The 16,579-nt window shown below is 29.4% G+C and overlaps 1 protein-coding gene across 4 annotated transcripts in view; it reads right to left on the bottom strand.

The window, feature by feature from the left end:
- LOC124498272 (uncharacterized) overlaps positions 1-16,579 on the bottom strand; it is a 47,622-nt gene that overhangs the window by 584 nt on the left and 30,459 nt on the right. For 3 of the 4 annotated variants that reach the window (XM_075729582.1, XM_075729581.1, XM_075729583.1), the window contains 4 exons: positions 6,995-7,206; positions 1,232-1,364; positions 710-1,156; positions 43-642 (listed from right to left, as the gene is read on the bottom strand). In XM_075729582.1, the coding sequence (XP_075585697.1) occupies positions 43-642; positions 710-1,156; positions 1,232-1,364; positions 6,995-7,206 (1,392 nt within the window). Of the gene's footprint in view, positions 1-42; positions 643-709; positions 1,157-1,231; positions 1,365-6,994; positions 7,207-7,409; positions 7,503-16,579 lie in introns of those variants that run through there. The other variant, XM_047062006.2, reaches the window with a different exon arrangement.

The raw sequence follows: 16,579 nt of genomic DNA, 5'->3' as shown, positions 1-16,579 counted from the left end.
AAGAATTAGGTAAGAAAAAAGAGTTAACACGAATACACATACCAGCTTCAACAGAATTACCATGATTTAATGATTGTTCCAATTCATGATTAGATCCACTAGAACTGGATGATGATGATGATGTACCATATAATTGTACAACTTCACTACTAACACTAATTACATTGGATAAAATTTGTATACATTCAAAATGATAGGAATCAATAGTCGATTGTTGTTGTTGTTTATCTATCGATACAACAACATTTGAATCATAATTAAGATTCGATGATGATAACTGCCGTTTATTATTCCAATTAACATTGTTGTTATTGTTGTTGTTGTTGTTCATTCGTTGTTGTCCATGTTGCCGTCGTTGATGTTGATGAGGATGACTGTGTAAATTACGTTGATGTTGATGACCATTATTGTCATTATTATTCTGTCCACCATTCAATGGATATTTTAAATCTAAACGTATGAAACCATTTTGATTGAAATCACTCTGTTTATAATCTAAATATTGAGCATCCACATGTTGTCCATTCAATAGCCAATATAATTCAGGCATTGGTTTATATTTGGATGAAATACAACGTAATGATATCGGTTCACCGAGATTATATTTTTTCTTAAAATTTTCGATTCTTGGTGCTAAACGATCTAATTGAAATGAATCAAAAGATGAAAAATCTTCATTTAACCAAAAAAAAACAATGAATAAATTTACCTTGAAGATGATTATTATTAATGTTATGATCCAATACCGGTACATATAACGTATGATTATTGATTGGATCAATTTTCCATTCAACACGTAGACTAGCCGTACGATTATAACGATGTATAATGGATGATGTACATTCAAATTGATTAATACGTTTGGTTTGTAACCATGAACCGGGAAATTGTACATTCACCGAAGTGGATGATTGACCATTTTCAAAATGACGATAATAAGTACGCATTATGACTTGATTATTTTTGATTACATCATTATCATTGACATTGACATTATTGTTACTATTGCTGGCAACCAAACTATTTCCATTCAAATTGACAACTAAACGTGCAGCTGGTGTTGACATTGGTGATGTACATGTCAAATTAACCGGTTCATTAGGTCCAAAATGTGATTTTTTACCAACAATTATTGGTTGACCATCACGTGGTATATCTATAAAAATTTGATATCAAACGAATGAATTCAACAAAAAAAAAATCAATCAATCAATCGTCACTAATAACTTACAATAGACACGAATTTTTTTGATTTGAATAGCCGTAGTAAAATCATTTTCAGCCAATACTTCACAACGGAAATTTGCTTCAGTCTTGAAATCGGCATGTAAAATGTAAAGATTTCCATAATTGGAACGAGATTCCTATTTATTTGATCAAATGAAAGCAAACCAGAAAAAAAATGAATTAATAAGTGACCAGTAAGCGAAAAAAAAATACACCACTAAACACACAGCGATCAGAAAATTTCCCAGTAAACAAAAAAAAACGTTACAGAAAAAAAAATATTGTAAATAAATCAAATTAACTTCATCATCATCATAATGTTTACTCTGATGGTTTAGTAATTCTTTCATTTTTCAATAAGAGAAATAAAAAAAAATTGCCTGAATCCTATCGAATGACTTTCGTATTCCTATTATAACAGAAAAAAGTAGAAGAATCTAAAGAAAAAAAAATTTTTTATTTTCTAAATGAAAAATGTTACACACCAAATATCACCATTCTGCTTGTATGCTGCTTTTTAAAGGCAAAACACACATACACACACACACAAAGAATCGTCGTATCGAAAATAATAAATAGTAACGAGAATCCACTACATAACAAACAGAAAATAAAAGAATTGTAAGAATGAAAAGAAATTGATATATCGAAAAATAAGAAGTTTTTCCAGAAAAAAATGTGTGTGTTTGTGTGTGTGTGTGTGTGACGGGCCAGAAAAAAGTTTCACATTCAGAGTTTATATTCAAGGCGCTACCCAGAGTTACCAGAGAGTTCCAATGTGTGTGTGTGTATTCCGTATTCGGATCCAACTAACGACATATATCGATAAACACACAGCCTATTGACATAAATGATGATCAATGTGAATTGTGTGATCATGAAATGTTGGAATGTTGGAAAGAAAAATAAACAGGAAAAAAAACGAAAAATTGAATCCGAATAAAACAGAATCATAGTAGTTGAAACGAATGGATACAAATATTGAAAGATGGACGATGATGAGCAAAAAAAAAACGAAAAAAAAATTCCAATATGATTTACATATGTGCAAAATGTTTATTTGATGATTGGTTTTAATCTAACTGTACCGAAATGACAATTATTTTTGGAAAAACACACAAAAAACAGTGGTTTGTTTGACACAGGAAAATCCGGTAAAAATACGTTTTTTTTTTTTGCTGGTAGTGGTGTTATGATTAATGATTCTATCTATCTTTTTTTTTGGTTATTTTGGGCAAAACAAAATTCTAGTGTGTCAAAACAGCAACAAGGTCAACGATATTTTGTATTTTTTTTACGTAGGAAAAAAACATGACAGGAAACGAAAAAAAAAATTGAAACGCCAAACAACGCCCAAACATAAAATTAACTTCAAAGATCATCATCATCATCATCATCCAAAATGCATACACATTTCAAATCGGATTCTGTAGGCCGTTTTTATTTCATTACATTATCCCATTGTTTCGTGTATCCAAAAAAAAAAATCCAAATCCAAATACAATAATGTCATCTTTCATTCATTCGTTATAACGTGAAATCCGAGAAAGAATCTCATCATAAAAAATAAGATTCCACACACACACACACACATTGACAAAATTCTTTTTCCTAAAGAAAAAAAAAACAGAATCGGATTAATAATACCGTTTTTTTTAGCATTTGACATTACCAAATTCTTTATATTTGTCCATTTTGTATATCAATAATTTTTTGGAGATTTCTTTTCACTCTCAACAAAAAGGACAAAACTATATTGAGAAACAATAAATCAAAAAGGAAATCCAATTGTGAAACGAATTCGAGAAAACAAATACCAAACGATCACCAGTCATATTATTATCGTTGACCGATTTCAATTAAAGTTGATATCGTAGTGAAAAAAAAAATAAAAAATAAAATATTGGACAGCGAATGAACGAAAAAAAAAATCTTAAATCAATTTTCATTTTCATTTGAAAGCAAAAAAAAAATTTCACATTAGCAGTTTTGTTGCAAAGATCCAATTATCATCATCAGTTTCATTTTCGAGTAAAGAAATGAAAAAAATTTCGATTTTAAAGTTTTCTGTTTTTTTTTCTGAAAAGAAATGTTTGGAAATTTTCTTTGAAAAAATTGATGGAAATTTATTCTTCACCAAAAAAAAAGTCGAATGAAAGAAAATTTTAAAAGTTCAATTTTTTTTTATTTGTGACCATTTGGTCATCGAATGTGAATTTTAAAATTCGAATTCCATTCCATTATTCAATGAATATCCATTTTCAGTTACAACGGAAAAAATTTGTGTTCATTCTCATCATCATCAACAACAACAACAACAAGACAATGATGATTTGATCTTAATCTTGTTTTTGTTGTTGTCAGGCAAGTGTATCAAAGAAAAAGAAATCCAAAACCAAAAAACAAAAAAAAAAACAACAACAAGAGACCTAGACAATGATGATGATTTCTTAGACAAACGATGATGACTAGTAGTAGCTAGAATGAAGAATCTTGTTTCATTTTGGATTTTTTTTTTGCTGTTTTTTTTTGTTTTTGTTTTCGTTGATAACAACCATGTTGTGATGACCAAATAACAGTAAAAGCTGAAACGATTTGTATGGAAACTTTTGTTGTTGTTGTTGTTTTTTTTTGTTTCCATGATGTTTCTTTTCTTGAAAATAAAACAACAACAAAATGAAAACAGTGGTTTTCAACCGTTTTTGGCTACAATCGATGTGGAAATTTTGAATATCGATTATATCGATATATATTAAATTTATGATGACTAATCTATAATACCAGTCAGAGATAGAAAAAAATTATCTCTTTTTTGGTCTCTATATTCATAATGATATTCTGTTTGTTTTTTTGGAGAATATATTGGAATTGAAACATAGAAAAAAAACGCATATACCGGTTCCCAAATGAACAATAAACATTGCGCCCATGTGATATGCAATACAATAATTTATGATGATAATGTGAACAAAAAAAAACAACGGCAAAAATTGAGCCATACGAAAATAAAAATGAATCTTAATATTCTTTATTATGAACCAAAAAAAAAAAACATGACCAACGATGGACAACGTTGATGATGATGACATTGGAACAATAAATGAAAAAAAAACGAGAAAAAAAGTAAACACATAAAGAATATCCAAATGTCCAGAATATTGGAATTTTTCATGTTTCATGCAAACAAAAAAAAAAACAGAGAGAATAAAAATGACAATATACATTTGTTGTTTGTTTGCTTGTCTGAATTAATTTATTTATATATTACACATAATGACAACCACGACAACCAAGGAAATTATGAGAGGGTGGAAAATGAAAAAATAAGAGATAAAGACCAAAAAAAATCTCAGGTAACAGAATCTAGAATAATGAAAAAGATGATGATGATGATGATGTTAAATACAAATGGATTTAGGTCAAAATAAAGGTCAAACATGCGTGCATTGGAATGGAAGGAAATTTGATACAATTAGTAAATTCGCAAAAAAAAGAGAAAATCTTCAACTACAATGTTATAAAATGGGACAAAAAAAAATTTTTTTTTTGTGTTAATTAAAAATATGAAAAATTCTGTTAACCCTTTCATTTCTTTGCTGTCGTCCAGAATGATTCTATATATCTGCGATTCTTGTTCTTTAAATCAAAAGTGTGGGTGGATGGTTATGTTTTTGTCTCAAAAATCGACTATTAAAAAACCTGGTTCTTTAAAAATCAGATGCATCAACGGTGTTTTGTTGCGACCTCTTTCTCCATCTCACACACATATAGTGTGTCACTAGGGTAATTAAAATTAATTGGGTTTCGCATTTTTTTCTTTCGCTTCTGCCGTTATTCTCTGATAATAATTGGTGCCCAAAAAAACACATATACATCCCTTATCCTTTGGTCGTCGACCTGAATATGAATCGAGTAAATGAAACAACAACAACAACAACAGCAGCAAAAAAAATGATAATGAGATTTTCATTTTCACAACACGATATAATATTCATGGATGTTGTGCATGATGTTCTGATCAGTATGATGATGATGATGTCGAGCACATTTGTTGTTGTTGTTGTTGTTGTTCTTGTCTGTCTGTCTGTCTGTCTATTACTTGGATGAAAATGAAAAAAAAAAAAATTTGTTCAAAACGAAAAATTTCAAAATATGCAAAATACATGAATGTGTGTGTGTGTGTGAAGGGCGATTTTCAAAATTTTTTTTTTTGGCCCCATCTTTCTTACCACACCGCCACTACCAGCTGCAGTAGCCTGGCGAAATTGATGACAAATTTTTTTTTTCGTTCATAAATTTCATGAATAAGAAAAAAAAACAGCAATTTCTGTTCACATTGAGTAAATTTTCATTTTTTTTTTTGATTGATCGATTTTTGAATATTTCATTCGATCATCAACATCATCATCATCAGGATCATCATGATCATCATCCCACCACCAACACTACATAACGAAGTGATGTTTGTAACAGGCACAAACACACACACACACACACACAAAATGTCCACATCATATAAATATTCATTGCATTTTTCATTTCTCGTATATCGATATCATCAAATGACTACACATCATAGATAGATATAATGTCATGGGATATCGAAAAGAAAAAAAAACGACGATGAAGAATCGATAACGAATCGATAAATGACAAATTTTTAAACTTTTGGACTGAAAAAAAACTTTATGATCAAAACCCATCAACGGAAACAAACAAACAAACAAACGAAAAAATTCCACATAGAATCGATCGCGGAAAACACCATTTTCCAAATCTACAGGAATGGATTTTGCATTTTTGAATTTAACGAATTGACGGCGAGGGGATTAATTAAAATTTTTTTTTCCGTTGCATTTTGTCGAGTAAATATTAATTTGAAATTTATCAACTGAACTGTAATACTATAGTGAATTTGAATGAGATGAAAAAAAAAATTTCGTAATTAAGTTTGTGAATGGTGGGTTTGTGTTGAACTTTTGGCCAGCAGAAAAAAAAATCGAAATATTCATGGCTTGATTCAGGACGTTTTTTTTTGTTGCTTCTGGAATTTTTTTCTCATGAATGAATGAGATGGTGATGGAGAAAAAAAGTCAAACAAATAACCCGTTACTTGTCGAATGTTCATTTCGGGGGGGGGGGAAGGCAAAAAAAGGTTCAATTTAAAAAATTGTAACTTTTGAAAATAAACGTAGTCGTAGTCGTTGTCGTTGTTTTGGTTGCTGTTTTTTTTTATTCACTCATGGTTTTCACAAAATTGGAATTGATTTTTTTTCTTTGTTCTGCCAGTGTGTTTATTCGTCAGAGAAGCAAAAAAAAAAAATAAATAGAGAAAAACAGAATGAAGCAAAAATCCAAGCTAATTGACTCGTACAAAAATTTTGGAACGTGAAGTGTTCCAAATACACAAACACAGAGAGACAAACAAAATGCAATCAGGTTAGAATTTGTGATTTTACATAATATTTACGTATACAATATGTGTATGGTATGCATGCTTGCACATTGCAATTAAATTTGAAATAGAAGAAGAATGGGAATATTGAATTGTTACAGAATGGAATTTATCACTATCTCTCTCTGTGCGTGTTTAAGAATATTGTCATTATCATGAGTAGAATAAAAGAATTAAAGAAAGACATTGAATACACACACTGACACTATTTGTTTCTTCTGAATTGAATCATCAATGAATAATAATAATAAATTTTCATCGGCGACAAAGAAAAAATACAGAATATTCACAACAAAATTGTGTATTACTTACATCAATAACAATACCGGGTGTATCGTAAAACGTACGTGGCGATGTTTCATCAGCCGTTATGAAACGATACATTTCATCATTATCTTTAAACCATTTGATTGAATATATTTGATTATAATCAAGATCAATTACAGAACAATTGAGCCACATTGGATCACGATAGAATATATAATCAGGTGCCATTATACGTAATGAACGGATTGCATTTACATCTACAAATTAATGAAAAAATGTAATTTTGATTAGTTTCAACATCAATCAATGAAAAAAAAAGAATAAAAAATTGTCAAAAATTGAAGATGACAAATTATTGTCCCCAGAATCGATCGTTGAGGAAAATTTTTCTGAGAAGAATTTATTTGTAAAAAAAAATTCCTCATCATCATCATTTATTATTAGGATAGCTTATTAGTACATGGACCAATTCGATTGATCATCATTCATAATTTAATTGGCGAAATCAGATTTATTTTTGTTTTCATTTTTCTGTCTTGTCTGCTCTAATTAGGCGAATGATAATCCATAAATAACGTGATGTTTCACAAGTTGATGATTGAAAAAATTGTTTATTTTTTCATCATCGTCATCATCATTAATTTCAAAAAAAAAAAAAACTAAAAACTCAACAAACAAACAAACAACAACAATATGTTGAACCAGATTTTTTCCATCATCATCATCGTCATCATTATCATGAATGTCAATTTAATCCGAATGATGAATCAAACATCGTCCAAGATGCTCATACTCGACCACCCAGAATATTTAATCGATAATCAAACAATTTATGGACCATATCAAGGAATGATTTCCATAATATTCTTGAATCAATCAATCAATAATGTTACAATGAAATGTTATCATCCAAATCAATCGAAAATCGCTGTAAATTCATTTATGGATCAAAAATTTCAATTATCAACAACAACATATCATGTCAATCAACAAAATAATCGATCAATTATAGCTGCTGTTACAATGTTGACAATAAAAAATATCAGCAACGATGATTATGGTGTTTATCAATGTAACAATGATCGAAAATTTGAATTAACGGGGCGGCCAAAAATTTCATTATTGAAAATCGATATGGGAAACATGATCAGCTGGAATGTCACATCACATACTGTGATCAAATCGCAACGTTTCATCATATGTTTAACTGGATCTGGTTGTCGAACAATTTCGATACGAAAACCAACACTGAATGATTGTAGCCTAAATTGTCAAATTATTGCTACAGCTGATTTCAGTGTGATACGAAATTCACATAATAAAACAATAAAATTATTTCTAGAATTGACGAATCGTTTTGGCCAAACAAAAAGTCAACCATTTCAAATACCAACAACAACATTGATCAGTGAAGATGATAATAATAATTCCATGTTTACAAGCATCACTGATGATAATCAAATAAAATTACAATTAATCTGGTCAAGTATAATTATCTTGATTTTGATAATTGTCGGTATACTAGCATGTCGTCAACAACAACAACAATTTGATTCGAACATCGATATTGATGATGTAATGATAACAACAACAACTTCTGTAACGAATTTGATGAATTCGATACAGAAGTCAGCGAGAAAAACATCATATCATCAAGAAGAATCAGATCGTGATGATGATTAACAAGAACAAAAACAAGAGATCCAAGATCATCATCATCATCATCATCAATGAGAATGGCCAAATAAATAGCGAAAATTTTCTTTTGTCCATCTATTGTGTGTGTTTGTGTATATTGTTGTTGTCCATTGTCATTGTCGTTAAAGTTTATGATGATGATCATTATTGTTGTTTACTGTTGTATTTTGTTGTTGTTGTTCCCAGTTGTTTATATGATATATAAATGTAACATTAGAAAAATTAATTGATAATAATAACAAGCGCGCGCGAGTCTTTGAGGAAATAAAATCGTTATATATGAATGGATAAAAGTATCACACACACATTGATAATGATAATAAAAAATTCAATTCATATTTTCTGTTGTGCTAGGTCTAGTAATCGTGAATGAATTGTTTTCATTTTGCATTGAATTCTATCATCATCATCATTATGGGAGTTATCAAAAGAATCATGTTTTTTCATTCTCGGTGAAAAAAAACGAATATTGTTGTTGAATGATATTCTGGTACCTCAAAACAGAAATGAATTCAACCAAAAGAAAAGCCGATTTTTGATTGAAAGAATCGGATTCAATGAAAAAAAAAATGTGAATGAATAAATTTCAAAATGAAAATTCACTGTTGTTGTATACAACAATAGTAAACTTTAAACAGAATTGTTCATTGACTTTGAATCATCATCATCATCATCATTTTTTTCCGAATGAAGATGGTGATGATGATCGCCACATTTGCCACAAATAACAATGATGATGATAATGATTCGTGACCTCAAAAAAAATAAACATCTTGTTGGTGGTTGGTTATTTTTTTTTTTTTTTTTTTTTGGTTGTTAATCTCATCACCATCATTATTGGTCCATTTATTTCGTTTCATTCTTTGATGGTTACCCTGATGATCTTCATGATGGTGATGAGTTCTCTGAAAAAAAGAATTACAATTGAAAATGATGATGATCATCATCATCATCGCCTATAGAATATATTCGGTGATGGAGTGAGTGAATAATAATCGAAAAAAATGAGTTTTATGTTTTGTGTTAGATGAAAATGGTAAGAAAAAAAAATGATGATAAACAACAACAAATGAAAACAAAAACAAAACGGTTTCTTCCTGCATAAGCATCCTGTCTTTTGTTCTGAACATTAATGTGCACATAGAATTTGAGACACAAAACATCTAGTTTGGTTTGAATTTTCATCACTATCCTCATCATCATCATTATCATTACCATCATCATCAACAGGGTGTGTGTGTGTGTGTGTGTTAAATGTGTTAATAATGATATTAAAAATTAAAACTTGAAACTTTGAATATAAAAATCGGTGATTTTGTTTTTTTCCGTAAGTTTGTTTCTTCTTGATGATCATCATCATTATCATCGTTTTAGTTTGATATGAGCAACATTTTTTTTTTAAATTCCGAACATATGATTTGCATTGGACAAAAAAAACTAACGTATGGTGGTGAATAAATCGCCAAGTTTTATTTGTTTTTTTTCAAATTCTACTACTGGATAATTATTCTGGATTGAAAATGACACCAAAGTTGACAACAACAACAACAAAGAATGAAAAATAAGTTTAGGACGTTTTTTTTATAATTTGAAAAAAAATAAAACAAAACAAGAAAATAATGATGATGATGACTTTTTTTTTGAAGAAAATAGAAAAAAAGTTGTTAATTTCACAGTCAAATGAATATCAACAGAAAGAAAAAGAATTCAACAAGCAATCACTAAAAAAATCATGAATCCAGAATCTAAAAGAAGAATCCAAGCAAACAAAACAATAAAGTAGAATTAAAGTTTTAAGTTTTACGTTTGTTTTTCTTTTGTTTCAAGAAAAATAATTGGAAATGAAAAAAAAAATTCAACAATACACTATGGATGGATAGAATATTCATTCTTTCAAGTGTAAACCAAAGCAATGTGATAGCAAGACGACAATTCATCATCATTATGTCAACAACAACAACAACAACGAATGAACGAAGACAAAAAAAATTGGCCATGTCTTTTTTTCAAGTCAGTTTTTCAGGAAGAATTCTGGAAAAAAATGGTTCCATTTTTTTTTGTCCCTGTACACAACACATAGAGAACACATTATGTGATCATTTCTCATTAGCGCCATACACATGATGATGATGATGACGACAACGATGGCTGCTGGAATTTGATTGATCCAGATTGCCAAAAAAAAAACCCAAACACACAGAGAGATAGAGAGAGAGATTATTATACTTGAACATTTATAATTTCCAAGTTTTATTTCGTTGAATTGAATCAACTAGAAAATGAAGAAAAAAAAAAGAAATTATCTTTTTCTTTCCAAAACAAGAAATTGGCCTATAACAATACAAAAGAAGAGAGAGAGAGACATGTTTCACATACTCACACACACACAAATAACATGAAAAGAAGAGGCCAATCAAATATAGAAAAAAAAACACTAGCACTTTATAAGAAGCTTCACGTTATATAATCACATCAACGTGATCATCGTGATGATGATGATGATGATGGCAATTATTCTCTGTGTTTTGTTTTGTTTTCACAGTCATTTCATCATCATCATCATCATCGATGTTTATACCCCAGACTAAATACATTTCCGAAACATGAGATTGTCTTGAATTCGGAAAAAAAATTCTTGAAGTAGAAAAAAAGTGTGAATAATAATAAAAAAAAAAAGAAAAAAGACCACACAAAGTATCTCTGGTGTGGAAAAACGAGAAGAAAAAAAAATTCGATCAACAATGTAATCGATCAATCTATGAACCAAATTAAGCGCCTTTTTCATCACCATCATCATCAATATTATTGAAATGAATACTAAACGAATAAGGCAAAAAGGAGAAGAAGAGCAGAATTTTTTTTCATTGCTTGTCACCTTGCTTGTTTTTTTTTTCTTTATAAGAAAAGGATCATTATCATTATTGTTTCAGATTTTTTTTCTTCGTTTTTTTTTCGTCGTTGATTGTTTGTCAACGAAACTGTTTTGTTTGGTTGTTGTTGTCATCGATAAGTAAAGATTTGCTTCATTTTTGGATCATCATCGAATGGTGAATAAATCTTTCAAGCTCATCGAGTTCGTGTTGTTTTGATTCACCAGATCGAATGGAAAAAAAAATGAAAAAACAAATTTGTGATTGATGTTTGGACATTTTTTCATTTTTTTTTTTGTTTGTTTGTTGTGAAACATGAAACGATTCATATTTGACAATCGTAACGGAGTGTTTTGTAATGAATTTCAAAATTCCTAAAAAACACCAGAATTCCATTGCCTTTTGATTCAATTTTTTTCATCATTAATCTTTCTTGCACCATTTGATTATTACCGGATTCTATAATTATGCAACACACACACACTCACAAAGTAGTCAATAAATTGACGGCCCAAAAAAAGACAAACCACTCTTTTTCTGTTTTTCAAAAAAAAAAAACGTGCGACAAACAAAATATTCATACAATTCGATTCTAGTTGATAATTTATTGATGAATAAAATGATCATTATGGCCAGGTTTTGAAAACAACAACAACAACAACAAAACGATGAGGAAAAATAGGGACAAAAATGGTAAAAAAAAATCGAAAAGGAAAAAAACAATATAATGAGGTCGTACGATCAATTCGAACCAAAAAAAAAAAAAAAAAAGAAAATGAAAACATCGAAAAAACATTTTTTTTCTCTTCGAAATCACATATGGGACATACACAAATGCATAACGATGAAACAAACAAGAATAAAACGAAGATGGAGAAATATGGTGAAAAAAGTTTTTTGTAACCAAAAAAAAAAAAAACGAAATCCAAAAAAAAGATGAATTATTAATTTTAATAGACTTTTCTCATTCTGTCCGTACGACATTAACAACTGTCTTGTCGTTTTTTTTTTGTTTCGGAAATTACCAAAAAAAATCCGTATCCAGATGACAATTTGTTTTCGTCAATATTCATCACACACACACACACCCACAACCACATTCAGAGGTTAAAAAGAATTTTATAGAAAACAAGGTGTGAATTATTCATTCACAAATTCCAATTCCAAAATTCAAATATCAAACAATTGAAAAATGTTTCCCATTCACTCACTCACTCACTCACATCAAAATTGCACCAAACTCAAAAAATTTTTGTCTTTCCACTGAAAAGTTTGAAAAAGTCCATTCCATTCATCATCGTTGCACCAAAATCATTATTGATCTCTTCATACACACAAATAGGTAATCAGTGTTTCAAAAATGGAAAGAATAATGGAACCGAAAAAAAAATCTGGCCTTTATTATTCAATAAATAGTGAAAAATTCATCACAATGAAAAAGAATGAATCTCATCATCGATAGAAAATCGTTATGGTTAGTCGGTATTACCGATTATAAATGTGTGAAAAATGTTGATATTCAGTTCAATAATAAGACACGATATATAATAGGATTAATATAATATATATCGCAACACATTGTGACTACTCAAGCGTTAGAAAAATTTCCCACTAAAAAAATGGATTGAATGAGAACAATATGGTTTTCGGGTGACAATCAGTTTGACTTTTCTTCAGCAATAACAAAAAGAAAAAAAACTATAATCCACACACACACACACATAACTTTTATATAAAGCAAGAGAATAATCAAGTGAAAAGAACAACAAAAAAAATACCGGAATGGTGTGTGTTAATTAATGATGGGGAAAGAAAAAACTTTTCATTTCCAGTGAAACAAACAAAAAAAAATGTATTAATTGGAAAAAATTTCATTCAATTCAATCGATTAAAAGAGCAAAACGAGAAAAAGTTTTCCGTAATGAAATACATACATAAAATGGAAAACAACAACAAAAATTGACAAATTCGATAATTTTCAAAATAAAAAGAGAAAATGGTTATTTCTTAACGTGAATTATTAGCTTCCATTGTTTATTGCAAACAGTTATTAATTTGTGTGTGAAAAAAAAAATTTATTGAAAAAATTCCCTAGAAAAGTTTTTCGTTTGAAGAATCAATTGATTCCAAAGTGAAAATAACTTTTAAACAACAACAGATGACACACACACACAATTTTCCAAAATATTTGCCACCATTATCATCATCATCATCATCAGAAAAAGAAGAATGAAACATTCGATTTTTGTAATATTTACAGTGACAAAAAAACAACAACAAGCGATTTAAGACAAAATTTTCTTTATTTTTTTTGTTCCTGGATCATGACGATCATCGACATTGTGTGTGTGTTGTGAATCGTTGTACAAAAAAAAAAAAAAAACTCGAAACCCTTATGATGATCATGATCATCATCTGTCTGAATGTTCTTTTTTTGTTTAGGAGCAACAACAACAACAACAACAACAAAGAAAAAACTTGAAAAATTTGCGTGACTTGCATTAATTTTGTTTCACGATTTTTTTTTTGAATCCTCGATTCTTTTTGTGGACCATCGTTTGTTTCTTTCTTTCTTTTTTCTTTTGTTTTTGCTTTTTTTTTGGTTCATTCATTGTAAGACTTTGGAATTGAAGCAATTGAGGGGCCAAATTGTTTTTCAGTCACACACACACACAAAGTGTTTCCAATTTTTCCATTTTCATTCAGATTCTTGGTTTATGATTGTTTGTCCTGTCATCATCATCATCATCATTATGATTTGTGAGATATGGTCACACACAAACACATTTTGAACATTGAAAATTAAAAATCAATTTTCAAGAACGAAAAAAAACCAGAAAAAAAGAATTTCAAATCTTTGAATATTATTGGGGTTTGTAACAGAAAAAATTTTTTTCTGGTTCCAAATTCGGCCCAATCAAAATGACCAAATAAAATATATAAGAAACGGAAACATCATCATCAAGAAGAAGAATAAAAATGCAACAGCAGCAGCAGCAATAATCAATTCAAAGTCATAAAGAATTGTTCACAATTGATCAAATCGATGATGATCTGAAATGAAATGAAGCACGAATTGGTTGAATGTTTATATACGATGTTTTCCTTTTTTTTGAAATTTGTCTTTCTCAATGTTTTTTTTTTTTATTTTGGATTTGATTTTGCAAATAATATATCCGAGCAGTAAAAGGAAAGAAATGGAAAATTTTACGATCTCAAGATCCGGGTCCGACAACGAGCATTCAAGCAATCATTTCGAATATAAATAGGTCTTTGTTTTTATTTCTGGTAGCGATTCGGGTCTTTTTGTTGATTTTTTTTCTTTTTTTATCCTCAATCAAATAGGGCAGATCAATCACATACACACACACCAACAAAATTCATTGATTCAGTAATTCAAAAGTTTATATACAAATTTTTTTTTGGATTGAACCGAAAAAAAAGTGGAAAACAAGATCACTACTCCTATAGCCAGCAATTCGATCCGTATCAAAAAAAAAACATTCAAATCGAGGACGAAATGGAAAAATATTGAAATTCTTGGATCATGTGAAACGTGGCATCAAACTTTGCCGCATTTTTTGCCCTTTTTTTCCACCACCACCACCACCACATGTTTACAGTATAAATTCAGACTGTTGAACACAACGAATTGAAATGATTGAAAAAAAGGAAAAAAAAACAAACTTTCTTTTTATTGTTTTTCTCTACGAGAAAAAAAAACATTAAGTCCATTAAAAAGAAAATTTTTTTTCTACCTCCCCAGAACAGAAATAAACCAAAGAATTTTTTGTTTCTACTTCACATTCTGATGGTTGTTGTTGTTGTTGTTGTTGTTGTTGTTGTTGTTGTTGTTCGTGTATGATAGCTTCATTGATTCAGAAAAACCAAAACGACAAAAAAAGTGACAAGAATCAATTGGCAAGTTGCAAGTGGTGGTGGTGTGTATGAGTTTTCTTCACTTGACTAACCAAAAGAAAAAAAATATACATCGATGATGGTTGAGAAAAAAAGGGGGAGGGAAGAAAATGAAATGAAAATCAACTTTTGCCAAAAAAAATCGAGATCATAAATCAAAATATAACTTTTTTTTAAAGAATTTATGTAGTGTTCACCAATGGGACCCAATTTTCTAACTCTCTCTCTCTCTTATCGTATGAATTTTTTTTGTTCAAGAAAAACTTTTCCAAGTATCAAGTTTGTTGTTATTGTTGTGGTTACACATTGCAGCTTCTTTAAATGCCCCAAAAACACACACACACACACACACACACAAATTCCTGGTTTGTTTGTTTTTGTTTATTTTTCCGATGCAAATTATTATTTTCAAACGATGACGACGAAGAAAACGTTATTTTTGTTAGATGAATGACAAGTTTGCAAAAGCAAAAAAAAAAAACTTCTGATTGAAAACAATCGATTCACACAAGCCCTTAAGACACTGTGAAATTGTGTCAAATTCAACTTTACAACAACAACAACAACAAAAAACCAAAAAATAACCATCAAGAGAGATCAAAAGCAAAAAAAAAAAAATATAGAATATCGTCACATCATCATTGATTCGATTTGATTTCGATCGAATTTGAATCGATCAAAATCGATGACGATCGAAAATTGGATTTAAAAAAATCGAAGACGAAATCGTAACACTCACAAACATAAAAAACCGTGATCGCTTTCCGGGTCATATCAGTCAAAAAAAAGCGAAAAAAAGACCCTGAAGGACTGTATTTCCTGTCTCGATCATCATCATCATCAAGTTTTTTTTATTATTTTTTTTTCTACAATAAAAAATTCAAAGAATAAAAAACAGGAAAAAAATTCAAATTCTTATGGATTAAAGTATATATGGAAAAAAAAGAAAGAAAGAATAAGACGTCATCATCAGAATCATCACCATGATCGAGATTCTGTGGTTTCCATTTCATTTCATTTCATTTTTTTTCTCTCAATCGAAATCTACAACAGTAGCAAAAACATTGCTAAATCGTAGAAATCCCCAGTTGGTTACATTCATGGAAGACGATGATGATTATGATGATCAAGATAGAAGTCTCTC

This window comes from Dermatophagoides farinae, chromosome 3 (genome assembly GCF_024713945.1).
Source record: "Dermatophagoides farinae isolate YC_2012a chromosome 3, ASM2471394v1, whole genome shotgun sequence".
Lineage (NCBI taxonomy): Eukaryota > Metazoa > Arthropoda > Arachnida > Sarcoptiformes > Pyroglyphidae > Dermatophagoides > Dermatophagoides farinae.
Note: the sequence above shows the minus strand (reverse complement) of the source record. Positions and strands in the feature narration are given on the sequence as shown.